Source organism: Lineus longissimus, chromosome 7, assembly GCF_910592395.1.
Source record: "Lineus longissimus chromosome 7, tnLinLong1.2, whole genome shotgun sequence".
Lineage (NCBI taxonomy): Eukaryota > Metazoa > Nemertea > Pilidiophora > Heteronemertea > Lineidae > Lineus > Lineus longissimus.
In genome coordinates, this window is record NC_088314.1 from 16,733,147 (window position 1) to 16,760,279 (window position 27,133).

Consider the following 27,133-nt stretch of genomic DNA (forward strand, 5'->3'; position numbering starts at 1 on the left):
GGTCTGCCACTAGCCATGTTGGTCTGCCACTAGCCATGTTGGTCTGCCACTAGCCATGTTGGTCTGCCACTAGCCATGTCGGTCTGCCACTAGCCATGTTGGTCTGCCACTAGCCATGTTGGTCTGCCACTAGCCATGTTGGTCTGCCACTAGCCATGTTGGTCTGCCACTAGCCATGTCAGTCTTCCCTGAGCCATGTCTGTCTGCCCTGAGCCATGTCTGTCTGCCCTGAGCCATGTCTGTCTGCCCTGAGCCATGTCTGTCTGCCCTGAGCCATGTTGGTCTGCCACTAGCCATGTCAGTCTGCCCTGAGCCATGTCAGTCTGCCCTGAGCCATGTCAGTCTGCCCTGAGCCATGTCTGTCTGCCCTGAGCCATGTTGGTCTGCCACTAGCCATGTCAGTCTGCCACTAGCCATGTCAGTCTGTTACTAGCCATGTCAGTCTGCCCTGAGCCATGTCGGTCTGCCACTAGCCATGTCAGTCTGTTACTAGCCATGTCAGTCTGCCCTGAGCCATGTCAGTCTGCCCTGAGCCATGTCGGTCTGCCACTAGCCATGTCAGTCTGCCCTGAGCCATGTTGGTCTGCCACTAGCCATATCAGTCTGCCCTGAGCCATGTCAGTCTGCCCTGAGCCATGTCGGTCTGCCACTAGCCATGTCAGTCTGCCCTGAGCCATGTCGGTCTGCCACTAGCTATGTCAGTCTGCCACTAGCCATGTCAGTCTGCCCTGAGCCATGTTGGTCTGCCACTAGCCATGTCAGTCTGCCCTGAGCCATGTCGGTCTGCCACTAGCCATGTCAGTCTGCCCTGAGCCATGTTGGTCTGCCACTAGCCATGTCAGTCTGCCCTGAGCCATGTCGGTCTGCCACTAGCCATGTCAGTCTGCCACTAGCCATGTCAGTCTGCCCTGAGCCATGTCGGTCTGCCACTAGCCATGTCAGTCTGTTACTAGCCATGTCAGTCTGCCCTGAGCCATGTCAGTCTGCCCTGAGCCATGTCGGTCTGCCACTAGCCATGTCAGTCTGCCCTGAGCCATGTTGGTCTGCCACTAGCCATATCAGTCTGCCCTGAGCCATGTCAGTCTGCCCTGAGCCATGTCGGTCTGCCACTAGCCATGTCAGTCTGCCCTGAGCCATGTCGGTCTGCCACTAGCTATGTCAGTCTGCCACTAGCCATGTCAGTCTGCCCTGAGCCATGTTGGTCTGCCACTAGCCATGTCAGTCTGCCCTGAGCCATGTCGGTCTGCCACTAGCCATGTCAGTCTGCCCTGAGCCATGTCAGTCTGCCCTGAGCCATGTCGGTCTGCCACTAGCCATGTCAGTCTGCCCTGAGCCATGTCGGTCTGCCACTAGCCATGTCAGTCTGCCACTAGCCATGTCAGTCTGCCCTGAGCCATGTTGGTCTGCCACTAGCCATGTCAGTCTGCCCTGAGCCATGTTGGTCTGCCACTAGCCATGTTGGTCTGCCACTAGCCATGTCAGTCTGCCACTAGCCATGTTGGTCTGCCACTAGCCATGTTGGTCTGCCACTAGCCATGTCGGTCTGCCACTAGCCATGTCAGTCTGCCCTGAGCCATGTCAGTCTGCCACTAGCCATGTCAGTCTGCCACTAGCCATGTCAGTCTGCCCTGAGCCATGTCGGTCTGCCACTAGCCATGTCAGTCTGCCACTAGCCATGTCAGTCTGCCCTGAGCCATGTCGGTCTGCCACTAGCCATGTCAGTCTGCCCTGAGCCATGTCAGTCTGCCCTGAGCCATGTCGGTCTGCCACTAGCCATGTCAGTCTGCCCTGAGCCATGTCGGTCTGCCACTAGCCATGTCAGTCTGCCACTAGCCATGTCAGTCTGCCCTGAGCCATGTTGGTCTGCCCTGAGCCATGTCAGTCTGCCACTAGCCATGTCAGTCTGCCCTGAGCCATGTCAGTCTGCCCTGAGCCATGTCGGTCTGCCACTAGCCATGTCAGTCTGCCACTAGCCATGTCAGTCTGCCCTGAGCCATGTCGGTCTGCCACTAGCCATGTCAGTCTGCCACTAGCCATGTCAGTCTGCCCTGAGCCATGTTGGTCTGCCACTAGCCATGTCAGTCTGCCCTGAGCCATGTCAGTCTGTCACTAGCCATGCCAATCTGCAACAAGCCAGGCCAGTCTGCCACTAGCCATGTCAGTTTGTCACTAGCCATGTCAGTTTGTCACTAGCCATGTCAGTTTGCCACTAGCCATGCCACATTGTCACTAGACAGGCCAGTCTGCCACTAGCCATGTCAGTTTCTCACTAGCCATGTCAGTCTGCCACTAGCCATGTCAGTTTGTCACCAGCCATGTCAGTCTGTCACCAGCCATGTCAGTCTGTCACTAGCTATGTCAGTCTGTCACTAGCCATGTCAGTCTGCCACTAGCCATGTCAGTCTGCCACTAGCCATGTCAGTCTGTCACTAGCTATGTCAGTCTGTCACTAGCCATGTCAGTTTGTCACTAGCCAGGCCAGTCTGCCACTAGCCATGTCAGTCTGCCACTAGCCATGTCAGTCTGTCACTAGCTATGTCAGTCTGTCACTAGCTATGTCAGTTTGTCACTAGCCATGTCAGTTTGTCACAGCCAAGCCAGTCAGCCACTCTAGTCATACCAATCTGCCACTAGCCATGCCAGTCTGCCACTAGCCATGTCAGTCTGCCCTGAGCCATGTCAGTTTGTCACTGGCCTTGCAGGTCTGCCACAGGCCATGTCAGTTTATGACTAGCCAAGCCAGTCAGCCACTCTAGTCATGCCAATCTGCCACTAGCCATGCCAGTCAACTACCAGCTATATCAGTCTACCATTGGCCACGTCAGTTTGTTACTATCCAAGCCAGTTTGTCACTGGTCATGCCAGTTTTTCACTAGCCACCCCAGTTTGTCAATAGCCACGCCAGTTTCTTACTAGCCTCGCCAGTCTGTCACTAGGCATGCCAGCTTGCCATACCAGCCATGTCGGGTTGTCACCAGCCATGTCAGTCTGCATTAGTCATGTCAGTTCATTGTAACTTGCCATATCAGTTTGTCACTTGCAGTCGGTTATTAGCCATGTCAGTCTGTCATTAGTTGTGTTAGACTGTCACCAATCATGTCTGACATTATGGTAGTCAAGCCTCGTATTTACTGAAGTATTCATCATCCATAAATCCAGCCGAAAGTCACAAGCAAATGGGACACAGTTCGGGGCTTACCGTTCATATTGCACTCCAAAAGCACATAAACGCACAGCGGTAGAGCCGTGTTGTAAGAGTCTCGAAATACTCTTCAAACATATATTGCTCTCACTATATTATGTTTGCTTTCGCAAACAAGAGGCAGTTCAAACGACTTTTTTCAAATACTGTAGAAGTTTCAACAGGTGATATCAAGAACATATTTAAACGACTAAGAAAGCTGAAGTAATACTGAAGCACCTTATCTAGCACTAGGTTCAAGATTCTGACACTAGGGGGCTTTTACAAGATTAATCAGCTCCCATTGTTATCACTCCTATTGGCTGGTTGTTGATTGATTACTGTCACAAACACATGCTCTAAAAAATTCAACTAATTTATTAGCTTAACAGTTTATTGATAGTGCTTAAAGCTAATATGGAAATGGTATTTTGATGAGGTTCTAAAACCTCTCTTAAGACATACATGCACCCAATATTGAGCCATTATTGTGCATAGTTGTCACCTAGACTTCCAACTGGACCCCCGGCATCTGGCTGCAGTCCCTCTACAACTCATCTATCAATCTCCTTGAGGCAGGAGTACTGCACCAGTGACACCTATGAGATTTCTTACCAACTAAATGATAAACTCTCAGATGGCAGTTAGTAATGGTTCTCTTTTCTTCTGGCAGATGGCACCACATCAAACCAAAGCTTGACAACAACCCTCATTGTTATTTTGAGCAGGGGTAGATTTAAAGAGGCCTGGGTTGGGTGGGTGGATGGATGGAGGGGAGGGATGGTGGTTCTCCCGCCAGCTGGATGGACCTCTCTTGGGGGACGGAAGTTCTGCCAACATTGGAAGCAAGCTCTATCGCTAGTTCTCATGCCACAACAGGATAACAGGTGGCTTAAGTCACAAACATGCTTTATCTGCAGCAAGCACTGAGTCATGCCAGAAAGAACATGAAACACTGGTGTTGTAGCCTACCATAACCAAGTTTTATTACAGTGCAGTATTTAGGAAGCATGCTGTATGATTTGCTATGTAGAAAGCACCCAACAAGCTAGTTGCTACAATCATCGCATCTGATAAAATCTCTTGTGTGCAGTGGTCATCGCAACTGGCTCTTTCCATTAATATTTTCACATTTTTTTGAGGGACAGCCACCAGCCTCTCCATCATTTCCAAGGTCGTACCAATGACACTGTCTTGTTGGGGCTAAGCCCCTTTCAACATTTCTGAAACCACTACTGAAAATCTTACATGTATCTTCTAACCCAGAAATAAGAAACTTTTCGAAAGCAACGTTTGGATAAAAGATAAAATAACTATCCAAAATAAAAATATATTTGATTTGCAATTAAGAACTAAAGGTGCAAATTATACAAAGTCCGTCTAGCTATATTGCTGGAATGAACATAGGAATATTTCTCAGAACAACTGACCATAAAAGGACGTTTCCTGGAAGAATACGTCATATTCGTCATATTCCTCTGGACTTGACGGTGCTGCACAAATACGTAATAGGGAGGAGAGAAATGATGGAAGACAATTAATGTTCGGCAGGGATAGAAGGGAACATTAATGAAAAGATTTTAAATGAATAGAAGAGGATTCGAGTGTCCAAAACTGGATATGAATAGTAGAGTCCTGGTGCTGAAATCCAGATATGAATAGAAGAGGCTTTAGGTGCTAAAAACCATAAAAAGAAGTGGCTTCGCGAGGAGGTAAAATTTGACGCTTTTTGTAAACATTTAGGACTGCAAAATAAAGGGGTTTGTAGCACAGTAAAACCTCTCTTTATTCTCGGGACTGACAAGTGCTGTTCTTAATGAAGAGGTGTCCTTATCAGAGAGGTCATATTCAATGGAAACAACAAACAATGGACCAAAACTAGTGTCCTTAATAGAGAGGGTGTCCTTATTAGTGAGGATGTCCTTATTAGAGAGGGTGTCCCCTAAGGGAGGTTCCACTGTATGTTGGTTCTCTGTCTGATTGAACAGACAATCAATAGTGATCTTAATTTTTCACGTTGTAGTGGGCTTGAGGAATGCCATTCACAGCTCCATTGTGTTGCCGGGAGATAATTGATTAGTTTTCTATAGCGATATCAATCCAGCGATAAAAGGATTCTAGTTCTCTTGGCCATTTTGAGAATATATGTGGTAACTATAGCAATAGTGTCGCAATAAATGCCAGACATGGAACGTCTCATTGATGAGCAAATACACTTTTTTTTGCCATCCTATGCCAAGAATTGCTCTATTTGGACAGCTTCGAGTGCAATGCAAGTTTCAGTCAGAATAGAGATTCTGCAAACAATGACGAAGTATTTGCATGTTAAAGAACTATAGCCTCCAAATTTTCGATGTCAACTGTCCATCTTGATCATGGATTGACCTAGTCTCGTTCTGGGAATGAGGCTAGGTCCGAGGCTCGAGTTCGTCGGGGCCCCACGCGTCCTTGCGGAGCAGCGGTAAGTAGGCCTTGGGAAGACCAAGATGGACAGTTGACATCGAAAATGTGTAGGTTAGTCCTTTAACAATCAAATACTTTGTCATTATTTGAAGAATCTCTATTCTGACAGGATTACTACATGACAGATGAATCTCTTCAACAATTCAGTTTCAGTTTTATTGAGTTTTGTAACAGGTCCAGGGCGGGCTGTCATTTGAAAGATTGTGTCACAAATGAGCAGCGGAAATGATATTGTACTATGTGTTTTCAATAATAACATAACATACATATTGTTAATTAGTCAATTGTCCTTAATGGATCAGAGTGCGACATTTATCAGGATGCGTTGACATCAGCTGATGGACGTACTGCAAACAAAAATGCTGAGGTCATGCAGTAGTAATGAACACTGTTGGCTACCACCCAATAGGGCCCGGGTTCAATCCCGGGAAGAAACAAACATTTGTTTTCTGGATGAATTGTGTGGAACTGAAATTCCAGGCTGCTCGCGGTCCTTCGAATATGACTTAAAACCCAGTCCTTTTACCTGGTGTCTATGCCCAAGCAAGAAAGATACCCCACCAAGTGGGAAACATGAGTAGATTGATAGACCCCCTCCTTGGCCAAAAGGCCCTGAGCATAATGATCAATAATGATCAATATTCTACCACCACATCCCAAGTATCAACCAGAACTACAGTAGAACCTCTCTATTAAAGACACCCTCGGGACTGACAAGCGCTGTCCTTAATAGAGAGGTGTCCTGATTAGAGAGGTCAAATTGAATAGAAACAACCAATTTGGGACGAAAACTAGTGTCCTTAATAGAGAGGTTGTCCTTAATAGAGAGGTGTCTGCTAATAGAGGTTCTACTGTGTGATAACACTGCACAAAATAAATCAACAGTCTCTATGCAGGACATCAATGCCGTTTTTGAAGCCTTTGGCCGCAGGTGATGTGCATAGTACACGTCATTTTACGTACACATAAAAACTTATAATTGAGACAAAAAGATATCTGTCGTAAGCTGAAGGACATATTGGGCAATTTTCAGACCTAAAAAATCCATAAAATGTCTCATCCTTCAAACCTGCTGTGGTAATATGAAGCGATAGACCCACATATGTAGTTACTGCCAATTATACTTGCTTTATATATACGTCACTGCGGTGACTGCCTCATGCAAGTGAGATTCCTTCTCAGTAGAAATAGCTGAAGGACATGAAGAACATATTTCGGGTAGTTTTCTTAAAATCCATAAAATGTCTCCTTCTTCAACGTGATGTGGTATCATGTAGTGATAGACCCACATTATACGCAGAACAGTAGAACCTCTCTATTAGGGACACCCTCAGGACTGACAGGCGCCGTCCTAAAAAGAGAGGTGTCCTGCTTAGAGAGGTCAAATTGAAAGGCAATAAGCACGTTGGGACCATAACTAGAGTCCTTAAGGGTGTCCTCAATACGGAGGTGTCCACTAAGGGAGGTTCCACTGTACCAGAAAATCATATACAGTAGAACCTCTCTATTAAGGACACTCTCGGGACTGACAAGTGCGTCCTTGATAGAGAGGTGTCCTGATTAGAGAGGTAAAATTGATTGGAAACAACTAATTTGGACCAAAACTAGTGTCCTTAATAGAGAGGGTGCCATAATAGAGAGGTGTCCGCTAAGGGAAGTTCCACTGTAACTTCAAATCATACAGTTTATTACATTACTGAGCAGACTACATGTACCTCATGCAAGTGAGATTCCGACTCAGTAAGTGATAATGGCCTCCATTAACCACATTTGCTCACGGCAGGGCAAGCCCCCTGAGACCTGAAGCACTTCTTGCAAGGAGTTAAGCCGAATTAACGTCTGCGGTGAGGCAAAAAATTACAATTACTGCAAACCTTCACCACACCACTCTGGATAATTGGCCTTGTGACTGGGAGACGAGCCCATAATGAGCTACACTATGAAGTCGGATGCTGTCTAATTGCTAGACCGGTTCTGGCCCGCCCTACAGCAAGTAGGACAGGAATAAGCCTCGAATGGTGGTGTTTCATTCGCTGGGCTGAAAGTAAACAACTTTATCACATCAATTATTTCCACGTGGCGCCAACATCACAAATTGCCAAACGCCCAGTGATTGGCCGATTCGAAAATAATATAGGGCGTGCATCTAGTAAACGTCTGATCATTCTTCAAATATCGCTGTGATAGTCTGCATGGCCATCCTCCAAGCAGCTATCCTGAAAAGAGAGCTCCACGCACGGATGTTACATGTAAATACATTACAGATCCTGGGCCTCCGTCTGTGCAGAAGGCTAAATTGCGTACATGTATGACTGAAATTCCTGGCCTTTTTCGAGGCCGCAGATAGGCTCGCTGCACAGCATAGCAGATCGAAGCCTATTTCAATGGGCTATCTAATAGCATCCCGCGAAGTTACTATTTATAGCTCACAAGGTCATTTGCATAAGATATTGATGACGTTTTAGTCACGCGACAGTCGGACATCGACACTTATTTCTACGCATTTGAGCTTATTTCAAAAGTCAATTATCTTTGACCCTGCATTGTTTTTAGCATGAATGATACCATAGAGTCAGAGAGAGAAATATTCAGAACAATTATGTAGTATTTCCAACACTCGGACATGTGCCAGATTGAATCTAACTGCCCTAGTTAGAAAGCCTGAATCCATTACGAAACCGCATATTTGTCCGACATTGCCTGTAATTCAGCGATGGGGAAATAGAGGGCAGCAGCTGCAGTGACGTCATCTTCGCGGAATGCTATTGCTCGGCCTGGAATACACATTAGGTACAACATCTCATTCGAAGGATGAAGCAATTAATGTTTAAGTGTCTTGCTCAAGGACAACGAAATGAAAAAGCAGTGATCCTACCAAAAGTTGTGAGTTACACTTGACAGTTGGGTTCTGCCTAATTGCTTGACATACGCATTAGGTAAAACTTTACATCTTATTCGCAGGATGCAGATTGATGGTTTAAAGTGTCTTGCTCAAGGACATCGAGACAAAAAAGCAGTGAGCCTACCGAAAGTCGAACCCTCAACTTCCTGATTCTGAACCGACACTCAAAACCCCTATGACATTGGTCTCCCTAAATTATTACATTAAAATCAAAATGATTGACGCGTATACTTTTTATTCTATTCCCTCCGCAACGCCGGCATCTCCCAAGAATAAAATGTCTATATTTCATTAATAATCTCGTCTGGCTAATTGTATCGGATACATCGTCTGGTTGAAGGCGGTCTCTGGGGACAGATCAGCGAGAATTCTACAAGATGTCTGTTCTCCTAATTAAAATATAATTACAGTGGTCGGATATAGAATGATGATACTGCTGTACCGCAGTTCATGTAAAAAACTCCCCATTAACACTTTCACCCCTCAAAACCCCATTTTCAGACCCCCAGGGAAAGAATATATCAGAGATAGCACAATAGCTTCCTAAAGACCAGAGCTTGCTGAAACAACAAAGACAAGATTACTTTGCCCCCTAACTGTATCTGATTTTTGTGGCAGAAAATTGACAAAAGTGACCAAATCAATCCCCTTTACAGCACTCCCGACCCCCTTAAAAAAACCCTACTAAAGCCAGAATCGCTTCACAACCGGCTTCCTTCGTCACCCGATTTGAAGATTACGTTTGTGTTGTTCTAATGTCGAAGCCTTCAGTGAACTAATTAGCTGGAGGGGGGTATTTTTGGCAGAAAAAGTGACATCAATATATGCTCGACGGCGCTGAAAGTGTTAAATTGCCAACTTCAATGAATATTTGATGAACCTTCGAGCATCTTTCAAACTGTCCATGCTATGGACAGGAAGCATGTACATTTCAAGAGGCAGAGGATTTTGTCCAGAGACGGTTCTGTCAAAATGGCTGCTATTATACTTGGTCAGGGCGGGGTGTTCAGCGCTGGGCTCATGCGAAGATTGTCAATTTCAAGTGTCAAGAAATGAAGTTGATTACTATTTAATGCATGGGCAATGATTTATACAGCATCTTACCTAAACTGATAGAAGTTTAACGAAGCTAATTATCTTATGCTGCTGCAGAACCTGACAACTTGGACTAATTACATGCGTTGAGGATGACGTAAGATTTATGGAAGTAGCGTATTGATTTTCTAAGGAGGGGGAATGGTCTTTATCAGGACGCCAGGATCAGCCAAAGATCACCCACACACTTTCGGGATAGACAGTAGGCACCCTTATTTAAATGGGATTTGGGATTTTTCCAAAGGCGCAGAGGATTGCATCCAGGTTTGGATGAAATAAGTGTTCTTCTTGATGAAAATAGGGTGCACCCTGCCCCTCTTTACGTGCTCTCTGCCTTTTTATTATAAGAACAGCCGAAATATTTTCTGTCACAGAAGGTTGCTACCTCTAGCCTTTTTCTCTATTCACTGTGCCCTTTTTCATTGCTAATTTCTAAAATCCCTGCATTTCAAAATTTCGAGAGGCAGAAGAATCACTTGAAACAGCTCATCAGGATGCAGCATTAAAGCAAATTTCGCACTAGCAATACCCTGCCCTTCCCGTGCCACAGTCGGTATCAGAGTAATTGATGCATCACCAAGTCATACGCAAATTTCTGGATGGATCCCTATTGCGGGCCTATTGCCTACATGTTCAGCAGTGCAGAACCGGTCTGCCCTAGACTTTCAAACAGGATATGAGAAGGTCTTATTCCCCACTGAGAAAATGTGAAAAGTAGGCTGACTCGCTGAATCGTGGGAAACCCGCTTCAATTATAACAGAACATCAAGACAGGTTCTATTCCCTTTTCCCATCCTCAGATTAAACGTCTGCACTATAAATCATGATCGATCGGTGCTGTGATAGAGACCACCAATCATAAGGGCATGTAATCTTCCTAACTGCCTCCAGGAATGACCTTGTTGATGCTTCCCTACAATATATTGATGGAAACTACCAATCATGCATAAGAGCTCTCTCTGCTGGTCTCCAGATTATATCGTGATATGATATAATAAAAAGCTGTCTTGTGATGGCGATGTTCATGTAGCTGGTTGTAGCAATTGATTTGGTACTGAATTGCGTAATCGCCCTTTCGTGCTGTCGATTTCCTGTCAGAGCAGGAGCCATTTAGAATTGCTTCTACATGTATGCCCCATCAGAGCGGCATGGTCTAGTGGTTAAGGTCTCGACCTCATAATCCAAAGATCATGGGTTCGATTCCCAGCTAGGACTGCTCGCTTTGGATCTTGGGAAATTTATCTGCCCTACCTTCCTCACCCCACCCTGCAGTGTTCTCCACAGGGTTTTCTCAAGGTAGGGTGATACCCTTGATTTTCATGACGTTTTACCAGTGTGCAACACAAGGTAGGGTGGCCAAGAACTTGAGGTAGGGTGGCCCTATAGGAACCCTCTACAAAGTTCTAGAGCAAGGTAGGGTGGTAAGCTGCCAAGGTAGGGTGGGCCACCCTGACAAATGGCCTTGTGGAGAACACTGCCCTGGTGTGATGGGTACCAGTCCAACTGGGGAGGTATCCTGCGATGGACTTGCATCCTATTCAGGGGGAGTCATACTTCTAAAGTCGCTTAATGTTAAGATGCGTGTAGTAGCTGGGATAAGCTCCAGCTCTGATGAGGCAGTAATTAGCTCGGGTCTGTTGGCCGAGTAGATTTTACAATGTCCCCTAGAGAAAAAGCCCCAATACCCATGTGTACAATGAAAGCTCTCTTAGTGGACACCTCTCTATCAAGGACAACCTCTCTAATAAGGACACTAGTTTTGGTCCCAAAGTTTTTTTTTCAAGTAATTTGACCTCTCTAATCAGGACACCTCTCTATTAAGGACAGCACTTCTCAGTCCCGAGGTTGTCCTTATTAGAGAGGTTCTACTGTATGTTACATGACAATAATTTCTAGGGTTTTTAACCCGTTCAATTACTGTAAGGACTCAACTATTACACATCCTCCTTGCATTTTACAAAATGATCAAGAAATAAATTTCGTGCAGTGTACAGATAGGTGTGATGTGGATATTTTACTTTACCTTCCATACCTTATTACCATTCAATCTGTGATTTATGTTGCTAATCGTAAGCTAACATTACACACATTGGCTATTTCATCTTATTGGCTGCTAGCTCATATCCACCAGATGGTCAGATTTGCATTAGCACTAGCAGGGATGAAGCTAACGTAGCTAACAAGATATATTAAGGGTTTATCATGAATACAAGATCTTGCCACTGATCTATCGGAAATGAAGGCCATTTCTCCAAGTTCTCAGGTTAAAAAGTTTTTTTTTGTCCGATATCAACTACCCTCGAGGTTACTCCACCAGTATGGTCAGCTAGGTATCACATGATAGCAGGGATAAAGCTAATATAGCTAACAAGATACTTATGCTTTATCATGAATATTAGACCCTACCATTAGTCAATCAATGAAGGCCATTTCTCTCAGTTACGAATGGTGAATGGCGTACCCCTTACGTAGTTCTGGAGTGATGTTTTAGATCTTGAGAAGATACAAAACTCTTGGTGGTGTACATGTGTGCCTGGACTAAATTCAATCCATGTTGCTTACACTGGTCAGACATGGACCACAGCGTAATTGGTTATATTTAGAATCACTTTAGGTTGATGAGATATCGCCTACTGAAGATAACGTTTCTGAAATGCTCTCTGATGATGTTTCAACTTGAATCAATACATGTGGTTGATTGGAATATGCAGAGAGCCAATAGGCCAAAGAAGAATTTGGGCTGTTGGAGTGGGGCAGTGAAAACTACCGCACCTGTCACCTCTGTCTGAGGCCCCGGGTTTGATTCGCAGGAGATCCTGGCATATTCATGTTATAGAGAGGGTGACTCTCTTTGACAGCGCAGCTTTCCTACGGGGCCTCTTGTTTCCTCCTACTTAGATTTACAGTCGCCCAATACTGTTAATAGAGCTAGTAATGTCCAAGTGCATGCTCAGCACTAAACTCAATATTGTTTTAAGATATTGGAATGAAATAAAATCAGGAGCTAGCTTTGATCCTTCTGGACCTTGTAGTCCGACTCTGATTTATTTCAATATTTCACAAACTAAAGACGGGTCGTTTTTGAAGTCATGATTGACTCTTGCATTGCGCACAGCACCATTTATGACCCGCTAACAGTTACTAACACACCATGCATATCACTTTCATTGTAAAATGGCCGTGGATATATCTTGCAACATTCAACCATCCATCCCCAATGCACGTTATTCTGTGATGTCTTACGTTACCTTCTCCAACTAGAACCTCTCTATAAAGGACACCCTTGGGACTGACAAGTGCTGTCCTTAATAGGGAGGTGTCCTGATTGGAGAGGTCAAATTGAATGGAAACAACCAATTTCCGTCCTTAATGAAGAGGGTGCCCTTAACAGAGTGGTGACCATTAACCCTTAAACCGCCAGAGGCGACGATCGTCGACATAAGGGGGAAAGCGCCAGAGGCGACGATCGTCGACAGCAGACATTTAGTTCCACCTGTCTGCTAAGAGATGGCAGTGAGTGTGCATGTACGCTCTTTGGTACTTCGACAGTGATGCTTAGCACAAAATGGCATCGAACAAATTTCAAGTTTCTATACAAGCTTTTGAGTATTTTATCAAAAACTTGAAGCCCCATTTTCGCGGGAATGACGTCATCAGGAGTAATTAGCGCTGCTACGACTAATTAGACGGATGCTTCGACCAGGAATCGGATGGAAACGATGTATTTAGACCCAGACTTCATATTAAAATACCAAGGGAGGTATAAAAAGCTGATGGAGGTATGTTCTGGCCATATTTTTGTTGATTATGGGTATTTGCACTAATTAACCCCTAATTAGTAAATTTTGGCGGGAAATGTCACAAAAATCGACGGGAATTACCATTTGTATAAAATCATCAGTACATTCCATAGTGTTTGTAACAAAAATAACGTTGTTATTAATCATTTTCAAAAATGCTCGGTTAATTCGGCGCTCAGGGGTAATATGATTTTGTTAATTCGGCGCTTTAAGGGTTAAGGGAGGTCCCATTGTATATTCATTCTCAATTTCAAATACTTGCTGTATTCTAAAAAGCTGCACTTAGGTTAGAAGTGTTTGAAAAATCTGCATTCGATATTCCATTTGTTGATCAGTATTTAAAAATTTTATCATGAGAACTGTAAAACTGGGTAATTTCATTTGAATAATACTCTTAACTCTAGTTTCACCAGGGTAAGACCGGTGTGAATATTCAATTGAAGCTAAATATCTTGCGCAGAGTCGTTCAATGCCATTCGACAACATGTTCAGTGGTCAGACACATCAAATTGTCTGTATGTCAAGTTGCGGCTTGGTTTTTGTTTCGATTTTGTCATTCCATGACAGGTCATATAGGTGAAACTAGAGTATGCACATACTACCAACACACAGGTATGTGTCAGCTGGCCAGACCTCATTAGTATCGTACACTGCGGCTGTCCTATCGCATAAAATGAAATAAAAGTGTATTAAAACATGAATAAATTGGCCCCAGGCCGATGAATGTTTTCACAAGGAATGTATCAAACAGGTGAAATGGTGATAAACTTGTGCACAATATACAGAACATTTATGTAAATAAAGTTCGACAGTAAATATATTTCAAGTCTACACAAACTGGCAATTGATTTGATAAGGTGTATGTGAGCAGTCCGAGTCAGGCGATGATACTTGATGGGGGAGTTGTAGTCTGATCATCCTTAGGGAATCAGGGGTTAAAGGGACAACATAGGCAGCAGCTAGGCAGCCAAGATAAAGTTACACAAAGTCACCAATAGGGGTCTCTCACATCTCACAGTATGTCGAAATGATTCACGCTTGCCATTATCACCTGGTATCTCTTTTAGGCTCATCTTTTGTGTGACATGTGCCTGGTTGTGCTGTGCCGGATCACATTTGAGATTTGATCTTGTCTGCCGGGCACTTTAGGCGCAGCAGACGTGTCGGTAATGCCAGTATTTACCAATCTCGACTTCGAGAAAAGAAATAGGAACAAATAATCCAAAGAATGTCTACTTACGGCTGCATTTGAGACACTTCTTGGTCATGCCCCAGATCAGGTCGCCGCAATAATCACAGAAAGTTGGGTTAGTTATTGGTGTCAAAGAAAACTCATGTCCTTCTCCGAGCTTCAGCTGAGGTTTATCCCTGAGCGTTCCAGTGGCAAACATGTAGTCAAAATGTGCCAATTCGATCTTTTCATGGACTTCGTACCGCACTTTTAGACTACGCGTACCATGGTTTGGGCTTCCATGGGCGCCAGTCCGGCGCCGGTGATTTCTACTCTGTTCGTTTGAAACTTTATTCATATACTGTTCCATATTGACAAACGGCTGACTCAGCTTGCGTTTAATCTTCCCGAATAATTCTTCCATTGCGTTATCGTCGTTTGCTGTTCGTTTGTCCACCTTTGCCATTCTCTCCAACTCCTGGTATGTCAGACGTTCGACGAATTCACGCGCCATTGCCACTTTTTCATCAGCCGCACACGACTGCACGAGACCCGAGGCCTGCATTGAGATGATCTTGTCGTTCAGCGGAGAGAACTGTGATCAGACCTGTAACAGAATGGAAGCATTAAAATTATCAGAAACATTGACGATTTTACACTTACAGCTACTGCAGCATTTTATTCTCGTGGATATTTTGCGAATAACCTAGATTTGTGAAAACAAGAGGCCCAAGGGCCTGGCGCTCAGCTGGATGACCTAATAACATAGAACTGACGGTATAAAGTAGTAAATATCGGCTTTATACTACTGTTTGAAGGTCAAGAGAACACGTTATACCACTAAAATTTCCAATGCAGAGCTGCCAGGTGGATGAAATATGATTGAACTAATCAGCCATGGTATGTAAATATTACAGGAGGCAACGGAAGATATCCCTAGTTCAGCATGTTGTATCAGTAGCTTTACAGAAAAAAAGTGTCAGAGAGGATGAGACTTCTCCATGGACAACTGTGGTATGTCCAGGCTGGGTTGTACAGCACAAGGATACAAAATGCTGTCTGTAATTGAGAGGTATCATGATTTAACAGAGGTCAAAATAAATAGAAATTACCAGTTTGGGACTAGCACCACTTTCCTTTTTTTTTGATAAGGTAGAGATTACAGGAGTCAACAAAATTAATTTTATTGAGAGAAATTGACCTGTCCTGCAGGTGATTGGAATTTACAATACAAAGGGTCGTTTTTCATGACATTGTGCTCTACTGCGTATTCCTAGTCATAGTGAGTCGATCTGGAACCAATCTATCCTTGGCGCAGACAGGTTCAAATTGGCTATATCTTGAATAGATCGAATTGCGATGAAAATCTAATGCAATAAAGGAGCAATATCGAAGAGACAAATTAATCAAACCAATTGTCCACAGACTCGGACCCTGAAATGGCACGATGTATGCGTGCATATAAAAGTATATCAATTGGTCCCATAGAGATGATGAGGCAATGTCAATATGCCTTGTTCCTTAGTCAGCAATATGCCCCTTTTTATACGGAGAAGAAGGAGAACCCAGATAGGCCTTCACATGTCGGCTTCCAAATGGCTCGAACCAACTATCACTACTAGAACTTTAAAATGCGTGCTCCTCCTAGTCCTACATGAAGCAATGTCTCAGCCAAAAAGGCAAAGTTAGCAGCTCCTTGGTAAGGCCATGTCAGGTTCCGCGCGCCTCTTCAGATACATCAAGTATTGAAAGCTGTGGTGAGCTGAGCACATAAAAGACTATGGTCACCTATGATCCAGCTCCTAACTGCGGGAAAACCCAAGTCCAGCAACCAAAAGTACCAAAAATAAATTTTTGTTTACATTTGAACTGCACACATGCGTTTGTTTACAATTTCATTTCCCGCGAAATCTCGAAAATCAGGTGACCTGCAATCGTGGATTGAAAATAACATTAACCTCGGTTCAGCAGGTCAGCAGGTATACCGGCTGTTCCAATCATCCCCCTACAGCCAGCCGTTCAATAGGTAATGTTATTCACCCCACATGGAGTGCAAGTAATTGATTAAGCCCCTGCATAACTTAACAGCAATCGCTTGGCTTCTGTGAGTGGTAAGGAGAATTGAGTTTTTTTATGGGAGTAACATTATTGTGTTGCTTAAAACGTCTACTTTTTACTCATGTAAGAATCGTACTACTAATAGTAACTTCAACTTATTTTCCAGTTATGATAACACAACACGCATCTTCATGATCATGATCTTTCTCAAACTAACTGAATGACCTAATCGCCTTGGACGCACAACCTAACCACATATCAATCCGCCCCGACGATCGACACATCCATTCGATTCGATAACCCTCGATAAAGTTTGATAAATAAACTAGAACTGAGATTTCACAGGAGCACCTGTGAATTCATGACTCCAGGGTTGTTTTGAGGGCGATATTGTAAGAGTTGGTCTTGAGTATGGGGACGTGAAGGTCCGTGTGAGGCACCTGGGCTGGGGAGAGAAGACTAGTTGAACGATGTGATCATGGAGGTATAAATAATTACTAGCATTGTACCCGTGGCGCAGGCAGGTTCAAATGGGCTATACCTTGAATAGATTGAATTGCAATGAAAATATAATGCAATATCAAAGGAGCAATATCGAAGAGACAAATTAAACCAACCATTTGTCCACAGACTCGGACCCTGTGGCGTGCTGTATGCGTGCATATAAAAGTAAATCAATTGGTCCGAATGAGATGATGAGGCAATGTGAATATACCTCGTTCCTTAGTCAGCAATATGCCCCTTTTTATACGGAGATGAAGGAGAACCCAGATAGGCCTTCACATGTCGGCCTCCAAATGGCTCGGACCAATTGCACTATCACTACTAAAACTTTAAAATGCGTGCTCCTCCTACATGTAGCATGATCTCGGGCAAGGCACTTAGTCGACAGGCAAGCTAGAAGTTCAGCACCGTGAGCAGCTCCTTGATAAGGCCATGCCAAGTTCAGAGTGCCTCTTCAGATACATCAAGTTTTGAAAGCTGTGGTGAGCACATAAACATACCATTGTAACCTTAATTTGAAAATCCCTTCATAATCAAGGGCTAGCTCTGGCTAATACAGTACCAATATACGATAGACCATCAATTTGACCCCAGCTCCTTACTGCGGGAAAACCCAAGTCCAGCAACCAAAAGTATCAAAATACATTTTTGTTTACATTTGAACTGCACACATGCGTTTGTTTACAATTTCTCCATGATGGGATCTGACACGGACACTACTATTGATCTCATTATATGAATACCATTTAATTACAAAAAAGTGAAAACAGATCATATCATATTCCTTGGCATAAATTAAAATAGGAGTGCGGGAACAAGGCTTTTTAGCAGGAGGAAAGCGAGAACATTTTGCGCCGTCGTATTCCGATTTGGCTGGTTAGTGGTGAAATCTGCTTTTAATTTTGCAAATTAACATACAGTGTATTCGTTTTCTAGTTCTAACGTTGTCTGTAAAGATGCTGGCAAGAGACATTGCCAGGAAAACGTGACGTCATTTTGGCCATTCTTCTTACCGCACGCCCTCTCTCTCCGTAAAAGTTCCTGACATGGTGTGAAGTGGGAGGGCGCACAATGGGAACCACACTGCCGCGATGTTAATAGTTTCTATTTATAGAATTCAGCGACAGAGATTTTAGGCACGGAAAAAGTGGATTAACTCGGCTAATCTCAATGGATTTTACCCAGGAATGTTTTCAAGGCGAGAGAAACATCTGATTTAAGTACTGCGCTTATTAGATTTCATGTTTAGGCCGAAGATTGGCCTAAAACGTGGACGAAAAGAGTGCATTATCGAGTGTTGGAGAGGTCACGTGATTGGACGAGAAACCTGAACAAAGTTTTCGTGCTTTTAGCTGTCAACATCAATGGCTATAATATACTCCTGCAGAATAGGAGAACTAATAGAACTAATTTCCGAAGTTTCCAATAGTTTGAACACAAATCAGAACATCACCCATCAGCTGGACTCAGATCTGCATAAATTACGATAAATAATGAGGTCGTCGCTTCAATTTCGCAAAGAAAGTTGACTCCATTCGAAGGTTGTTTTGACCAAATTCTGTTGAACTCATCGTTATGAGGGCATTTGAACACATTCTCGTTGATCTTTTCTATAAACGTGTGAAGTTTCGTACCAAAATACGTTTCGTAAAGGCTTAAAAAAGAAAATTCGTCACTTACAAAATCATCGCTCCGGTAGAAATAAAAATGTCACCGCCATTTTTTTGACGATAGTACTCCAGGTAACCTCGGCGGGAAATTTAAAGCGGGGTCATCCGGGGTCAAACAACAGTTTTGCTCACTACCGCCAACTGGTGATATAAATCGACACTAATCTATTTTATATCAAAACTTCTGTATCATGAAGACCTTTTCAACTTTATTTTAAGCTTTTATCTGCTGGAATAGAGCGTCAAAAAATTGTTTTTTCATTTACGCATTTTGCCCCCTGGGGAGCTGAATTTGAGTCGAATCGCCCAAATTTTTTTCCGTAAGTAACATTTTCTGCGGTGTTTAAAAGCAAGACTAGATTTGAAGTGCCTCGGTTGTATGATTACAAAATGCCCAACTTTGTCTACAGATGGCATGATGGAAGGATGGCAGGATGGGTGGAAGGACGGACACCAATCGAATAGCTATTTGACTAGCTCCGCTGACTTTGTCAGCTGAGCTAATAAAAATTGTGACGGTCCGACTCACTATCATTACGAGGGGATGCGTAGCTTCAGCACTGCACAAAAAGGTCTTCTAACTCGTCCATGACAATGTAGGATATGGGAACAGTATTCGTGCCAGGTGGTCAAAACAGGTTACTACACCATCTGAAAATCATTGTAGCTTTCGGTTCCATTGCAGCTGTTGGCAAAAATGTGTATCGACGGTGATACCACAACATGGAGTCTAAAGAAAAACCGCAAGCACACATAGGTAAAGGTCTGCAAGATCATGCTGCAGAAAAATACCTTATTATAGAAAAACAAACACTTTTTGGGCATTCTGTTGTTGAAAGGGACAACTTGAGCATGAGATATGTTGGTTTTTTAGACAAAAATGGTTTCCAGCAGGACCATGACAGGATAATTGAAAAACAATTCCAAAGCTGCCCCACAATCCTAGCAAAAGTCATTACTAGAGATCAGAATTGGTGTCATACTATACAGGTGGTGGCACATGGTGACAAGCAGGGTTATTATCCTCCTGCTTAGGTAAAACCCACACCCAAGGTGTCCCTTTAAGACTTACATGTAGATAGCATGATGCTTCTGATGCCATAAAAACCTTCACTTTCTATAATAAAGGATTATAAAGACATCAGCGACATGATCACACAGAAATTCACACTGTGTGCACCCAACACTACCTAGAAGCACATCAAAAAACTGCACTAACACTTCCTATATAAAACCATAGAGTGGAACTTCACTTAACGAACATCTCTCTAATAAGGACACTCTCCTTTAAGGATATTGCATTTGGTACCAAATAGGTCACTACCATTGAAAATGACCTTTTTGTTCTTCTGTACTATCAGCACATGTTTGTATTCATTTCATTGCAATTGCACACACAATTTGAACTCAAGCACAAAAAAGATAAAGATTAATGATCAGGGCACCTCTCAATATCAAGGACAGCAGTTGTCAGTCCCAAGGGGTGTCCTTATTAGAGAGGTTCTACTGTAGTTTGAGGCATGCATCTCCTTTATGTCCTCATCAATAACACCTCCAGCTTCTCAGGTTGCATGATGACAGAAATCAACTTACCATGCAGTCCATCTCGGAGCCAATGCAGGCTAAAGATAAGGTTAATCTTTAAATACTGTGTCAATGGAGCAGGCATGATGATTTAGGGTTGTTTTTCCCATCATGTCAGATCTGTCAAATTACTACCTAATTCTTACATGGCTTATGTGTCTTTTACGGTTTTAAGACTCTTTTCCTTTGGTTTCTGTAAATTCATAACTATCTTGATTCATCAAATATGAAAACTACCAATGGGCAATCCATGGACATAGGGCACCATTGTTCACATTGTCAATAACATTAACATCCAAGTCATCATCACCTCACTCCTGAGGAGTCCTTCTATACTATTGTCATTTACACCTTAACGTTATTTCAAATGAAAATTTCCCAATGATGATGACATGCGGTGATGAAGCAGTGACATAAGAAGGACCTCTGAGGGAGGGACTTGACAATTCACTGCCATTCCCTAAAAAAGGTCATTAGCCTTGGTTTAAAAGTGACGAAATAAAGGGCAAAAAAGTGGAAGTGAATTCTTCAGTCAGGCCCAGCAAACAGAACTGTCAAAAGGAGTAGCCTACTTGACTGATGATCAATCTTCTGTCAATGACATTGACAACACTTTCACTATCTGACAAGGTCTGATCATTGAACTATTCTCGTCATGCCGTTAATTTGACAGCTTTTGTTTTCACAGTGTAGGCCTACCATAGCTGGCTAATTTTTCAGTTTTCTGGTTGTTGACATTATGACAACCAGACAAAATGGACATTTTTGCGGAACTCGTGAAATATTCAGCCAATATAGCATGACCAATTGAAAAACACTTAGGTGACCTACCATGCAATGCCATTTTGCTGTCAATTATATGTTTCTAAAAAGAAGAAAATCGGGTTTAGGTGGCAAAAAGTTTTAGATATCACCCATTTCTTTCCCGTATTTTCTTGCCTCCACCACCAATATTGCGATGAAGATTACTTTGGTGTGAAGCAAATTCACCAGGTGGTAGCACCTGCCGATCCTGGTTGTGCGTATTGTGTGTATCGTTTTTCGCGTACAAATCCACGAAAAGACTATGTGGTACCAGCCATTTCGCGGTGTTTACAAGAACTGCCAACATTTTGCTACAACAAAAACATCAAAATAAGAGGTTTTTGGTTCTCCGATTTTTAATACAAAAAGGTAGAATGAAAAGAAATGATATGTTCAATGCTTCTAGTAGAATGAGATGGCGTTTTTATTTTTTTCTACCTAAAATTTGCTTTGATATGAAGAGACACAATTATCATCTATAGTAGGCCTACTAGGTGTTAAAAAAAACATTTGTCACTTTTGATTTCTAATGAGTTCTAAACTACTGCGCAAGGCAGTACTTTCTTTGAAGGAGATACATGTAGGCTTTACACGTCATATCTGTTATGCGCGAGACATATCAAATCATACCATCGTCATATCCAGGACCGGCATCAACTGGTGAAAATATGTCTGTCTGACTCTGAGACTGAGTCTGAACGTGTTCAGCATTTGTGCTGATTTATCACTTTTTGGTCTTCTCTTGCATTCTTAGTCTGATTATTTCAGATTTGACCAGCAGCGATGGCTCCAGTCAGTGATGTGATGGGGGACGGCACCAAAGACGATGAGATCTCTCAAGAAGAAATTGATGATTTCCTTGCAGCATCGTCAGACTCTGATGAGGAAGATCAAAGTGATGGTGGGGCGAATGGAGATTTTAAAAATTTGATTATGAGACGACACACCCTGTAGGCCCCCTATAGTGTTTCAGATGGAAATCTGAAAAGGCAGGGCAAAAAGGATACAGTCTGAAAAAGATGATGCAGCATCTTGCTTTAAATGAAAATGCATCGGCCACTAATTAAATCAGCTTTAAAATACAAGAAAATACAGTGGAAGGTCTCTTCTTAGCGCTCATCTCTCTCATAAGGTCAACCTCTCTATTATTAAGACACCAGTTTTGGTCCCAAAATGATTGATGTCATCCTGTTTAGCCAATTTTACACTACAGGGCATGATTTGGAATTATATTTTTATTCCTCATTCCTTCCCCCCCGTGAACATTTTTTATTCGATCAGTAATACAGTTGAACCTCTCTATTTAGGACACCCTCGGGACTGGTTAGTGCTGTCCTTAATAAAAAGGTGTCCTGATTAGAGAGGTCAAATTGAATGGAAACTACCACTTTGAGGGCAAAACTAGTGTCATAAGTCGAGAGGTGTCTGCAAAGTGAGGTTCCACTGTATAAAAAGTTTTGAGAGATTTTTCTTGTCAGCTGCAATTTGAGTAATGAGCCAAGATGACCATTACATTTCAGCTGGGATAACTGTGACCTGTGCGGACAGCACAACCTGCTTGTTCGACTCTGTCGATGGCGACCCACACACGCTGCAACGCCCCACTGCTAACCATGGCCCAGCAACCGCCACGAAAGATGCAGTCAGTCAAGAAGACATTGATGCATTCCTGGCTGACGATTCGGACTCGGATTCTGAATTCACAGGTGTTACGAATAATCGGGGAAACACCAACGAAAAAGAACGAAGTGAAACTGGTTCTCCCAATTCTGGCCGTGATGCGATAAGTCAGGATGACATTGATGACTTTTTAGCAGATTGCACCGACACTGAGGACGATGTGCCAAACATGGATGTGGTGAAACCTTCAGGTGGACAAGGAGCAGCCAGCGCGGAAATAGCTGTGGGTCAGGGAGCGAGGACCGATAAACTAGAGGCCACATCAACAGGGACTTCAGCCCCTGCAGCGGCTGGAAGTTCTGTGGACCCGGTGGAGGAATCTTTAGAAGGTATTGTCTTATTGATTTCAAGGAGAACAACCAAGCTTTGACATTATGAGGAGAAGCTTTGTCACTCCTATAAAATAGACTGCAGTAGAACCTCTCTATTACGGACACCCTTCGGACTGACAAGTGCTGTCCTTAATAGAGAGGTGTCCTGATTAGGGAGGTCAAATTGAATGGAAACACCCAATTTGGGACCAAAACTAGTCCTTTAAAAAGAGAGGGTGTCCTTAATAGAGAGGTGTCCGCTAATGGAGGTTCTACTGTATATTCTTCTTGTATGGAGGTCGCTTAAGCTTCCTAACCTAACTCTGTCTGAAACCCTGCGGCTTCAATTTTCAAATGCGAAAGCCTGACAACTCTCCAGAGGCCTTATATTTGATTGGTTCTAACATGTATTAAATGTATGTCTAATCTACACTTCATTCTATTTATAATCAGGTGCTAGGGGCTACCTTGTCATTTTCTGGTGCCCCCTGGTTCAGAATATGGCTCCCCAACAGGGTGCGTAGAGTAAAGTAGAACCTCCCTTAGCGGACACCTCTCTATAAAGGACACCCTCTCTATTAAAGACACTAGTTTTGGTCCCAAATTGGTTCATTCCATTCAATTTCACCTCTCGTATCAGGACACCTCTCTATTAAGGACAGGACTAGTCATTTCCAAGGGTGTCCTTAATAGAGAGGTTCTACTGTAGTTGGAAAGCAATGGATTTTGTGTGTCAGTTTATGCTGTTTTCTTTCAGAGAAGATGATCCGGATGCAAGTGGAGATGGACCGTATGAAGAAACTGTTGGATAAACAGCAGCAGGAAAAACTACAGACCCAGGAAAAATCGCCGGCCACGAAGAAGAGAGTCTCCTTTGGTCAAGTGGGTGGGTTGACACTGTCATTATGGACTCCCAAGATTTTGCTGAGTTCGATTTTGCATGATGAGTGAGGTTTTTTGGGTTCTGGTCCGAAATGCTCCGGTTCATGTTTTGTAATGCTGAATGAGCAGCTCATCTCAGTTCTACTGAAAGATTTCAAGATAGATTGGTTTGGATGAAAACCTTTACCTCTGCTGATATCAGACTGTTAAAGGTAGACTACCCTTTCAGCGGCATTGAGAATGCTTTGCAACCTGTCTGCATAGAGTGGAGAGTTAAAATAATCCAATTGCTGTGACGATTGCATTAAGATTAATCACGAGTTTTTTGATGGGTGAAGGTAAAAAGTGTTAGGAATGACAAAAAACTGAAGGCTAGAATTTCAAGGAGAAGTGGGGTAGCGCAGTGTCCTCATGATTGAGATTGTGAAAGAGGTTGCGTGTTCAAACGCCAATTTTTTTCTTCTTCAGAAACAAAGAGACTGAGAGAAGCGGAAACTGACCTGTTCTCATCACCATCAGAATCTAAAACGTCCAAAGATTCGAATCAGTCGACAAAAAATCGTCAATCGAAAGAACCGTCACCGGAATGTTCTGGGATGGCAGCGGGTCATAGGAAGATAAATGCCAAGGGAATCACGAAAGAAGATGCATCAAAGATTGTCGGCCCGTTGACTTTTTATAAGAAGGAGGAGGTACGACCTGCTGATGATAGCGGGAGCGATTGGGATGATATGGACGGTATGTTTGACTTGAGACTCTCCATACATTTCTGCTTTAGCTTTGTTGATAGCCTAGGCTCTGTGTTGCCAATCATTATTAAAGAGGTACGCCGTTAGTACCAGTGTTCAATTGTGGGTCAGAAAAATAGAAAATGCAGTTATACACAATGCCCTAATCGTGCAGTTTTCATGCATGCAACTTTGCTGAAACTTGGTATATATAGTATTTGTATATCTGTTTACACAACAGCAATGGTGATATTTAGTGCATATTTTGTGACTGGAAACTTTCAAATTAAATTACGAATTTTTTCACATTTTTAACAAAGAGCATAGGCCTTAAGTTTAAGGTATAAGTTATAGTTACTAAGTACAGTAAACCTTGCATATTGAACCTGACTGGACAAGTATTTCTCGAAATCCGATTCTGTAAACTGCCAAAATTTCACGCCTTTTTTGCGTTGCAAAGGGTATGAAAAAGTCAAGTCGCACTTTCTCAAACCTTGCCTGGTCTCTGGCCTTGGTTTTGTCCGACAGTGTCTCCACGAATGAGTCAGGATCCCAGACAAAATGACACCACTACGCAGTACCTGTTATGAAACGACCACACGGACGTTTACAGTGCATTATCCTGGTTCCCGGCCTCGGTTTCGTTTGACAGTGACGCCGAGAATGAGGTCAGGATCCCAGACCAAACAAACCCAGTTTTCCCTTTCTTGCAGGTGAGAAACCCTACCTGAGTAAGGAGGGCCGAGATATCAAGAAGATGCTGAGTGGAGACCGTCGGAGGGTTGCTCATACCCCAAAATATGAATCAGGGGAAATCAGAAAACGCAAAGACACATGTAAGTCATTAACTTCCAGTCTAGTTAAATACAAAGTCATACTAGGCATCATAAAAACATTATCATTGATTTTGATTAAGACTCTGCTACATGGGGCCAAAGTTTGGTAAATCTATGGTTGATAAATTACATGTATATTGTCAGCGAAAAATTAACATCGCTGACGTCACCAAAATACATGAAAAAAACGCCCTAAGAGTGTGTGTGAGGTATACCTGTATGCATGTTCATATTTGATGTGATCTGTCTTATCAAAACCAGGTGCATGTCGCTCAAAGGATTAGCCTAAATGACACCAGGAGATATTGGAAGAAATTGATGTGCTCATATTTCTCAAAAGGCAGACAACAGTGAAATGAACAACCAACTCATCTCAACTGCCAAGCTCAGAGCAAGATCTCCTGGTTTTGCTGTGGCGGGTCACATAAATTTGTTTTCATTGTTTCTTGATCTTTTAAGGGATGGGTAAATCAAGCTCCGCATCTCACCAGCCACCTGTTAGAGGTGAAAGCAGCCAGGGAGCCAAGACAGCCAAGAAGGAATTTGAAGATTCGGATTACATGAAGGAGAGGTATTCCGGGATAAGAATCATGTAAGAGATTTTTCTGTTCATCGTTTTGAAGTTTTGCTCCGTATCAAGGGACAATGTAGGCAGCAGCTAGGCAGGCAGATAAATTTACATTAAGTCGCCATCAGGGGTCCTTTAAAATGGCAAAATCCGCTTTTAAAGACCTTTAAATGACATCGCACATCAAATTTGTCTAAAGATTATGCCAAAAAAGACTGGTGGCGTGAACGTGACAAAATCATGGTAAAAAACCCAACAAAAATCAAGAAAATCTGGGTGTTTCCTTAATGGTGTACATGTACCTGTCATTGAGCGTCTGATAAGAGAGTAAAATCGTGATGTTTATCTTTTTTTTCTCCAGAAATCCGTTAATATCAAATGCTGTGATGAAGATGCGCATGGAGAAGAGGAGGATGATTAAGATGTCCGAACTTTCGCTGACGTCGAAAAACTATCTGAACGACTGTGATTGGGTTACGATTGGCGTGCTGGTGTCCAAGTCGGACACGAGAAAATCATCAAATGTTAGTAAGGTCACTGCAATCGATGCGCGCTTAACGCAGATGCTTCAAAACCCATTTTTGTCGAGCACTGCCCGGTGCTGGGCAGTGGCTAGTAGTGCTGTGGTGTCATCTATCTGGGTGGTCATTTAAAATTCAAAAGAATCGCCATCAACAGTATTTGAATCGAACTAATGTTTCTCTGGATTGTTAACACCTTCAGCGCCGGTGTTTCACCCCCCAATTCCCCCTTTTCAGACCCCCAGAAAAAAAAGTATAAGAGATGACTGCATAAGGTCTTTTGCAGTATTAACTTCTCCAGGACAAGGGCTTCTTGAATCAATAGAGTTGTGTAAGGTACACTCCTTTACTATATTTTATTTTTTGGTTGAAAAA

At 43.0% G+C, this 27,133-nt stretch overlaps 2 protein-coding genes across 5 annotated transcripts in view; one reads left to right on the forward strand and one right to left on the reverse strand.

Moving 5' to 3' along the window:
* LOC135490608 (ras association domain-containing protein 1-like) overlaps nt 1-21,364 on the reverse strand; it is a 63,358-nt gene extending 41,994 nt beyond the window's left edge. Inside the window, exons 1-3 of one of the 4 annotated variants that reach the window (XM_064775852.1) lie at nt 21,260-21,364; nt 20,438-20,466; nt 14,682-15,219 (exon numbers count right to left, since the gene is read on the reverse strand). In XM_064775852.1, coding sequence (XP_064631922.1) covers nt 14,682-15,177 — 496 coding nt within the window. In that variant the 5' untranslated portion in view covers nt 15,178-15,219; nt 20,438-20,466; nt 21,260-21,364. Of the gene's footprint in view, nt 1-14,681; nt 15,220-15,318; nt 15,340-19,373; nt 19,459-20,437; nt 20,467-21,259 lie in introns of those variants that run through there. The other 3 variants (XM_064775851.1, XM_064775853.1, XM_064775854.1) reach the window with 3 other exon arrangements.
* Nucleotides 21,365-21,518: 154 nt separating this feature from the next.
* LOC135491617 (uncharacterized) lies at nt 21,519-26,890 on the forward strand. Its single transcript, XM_064777589.1, has 8 exons — nt 21,519-21,601; nt 22,001-22,133; nt 22,753-23,241; nt 23,981-24,109; nt 24,574-24,843; nt 25,547-25,669; nt 26,129-26,261; nt 26,599-26,890. The coding sequence occupies exons 2-8, from the start codon at nt 22,016-22,018 to the stop codon at nt 26,888-26,890; spliced, it is 1,554 nt and encodes a 517-aa protein (XP_064633659.1). The 5' UTR covers nt 21,519-21,601; nt 22,001-22,015.
* Nucleotides 26,891-27,133: the final 243 nt, after the last annotated feature.

Excerpts from the sequence above, each read along its gene's own strand:
- LOC135491617 (XM_064777589.1), top strand. The coding sequence starts at position 22,016 with ATGGCTCCAGTCAGTGATGTGATGGGGGACGGCACCAAAGACGATGAG. Across the intron at positions 23,242-23,980 it reads GGTGGAGGAATCTTTAGAAG|AGAAGATGATCCGGATGCAA; the intron begins GTATTGTCTTAT and ends GTTTTCTTTCAG. Across the intron at positions 24,844-25,546 it reads CGATTGGGATGATATGGACG|GTGAGAAACCCTACCTGAGT; the intron begins GTATGTTTGACT and ends CCTTTCTTGCAG.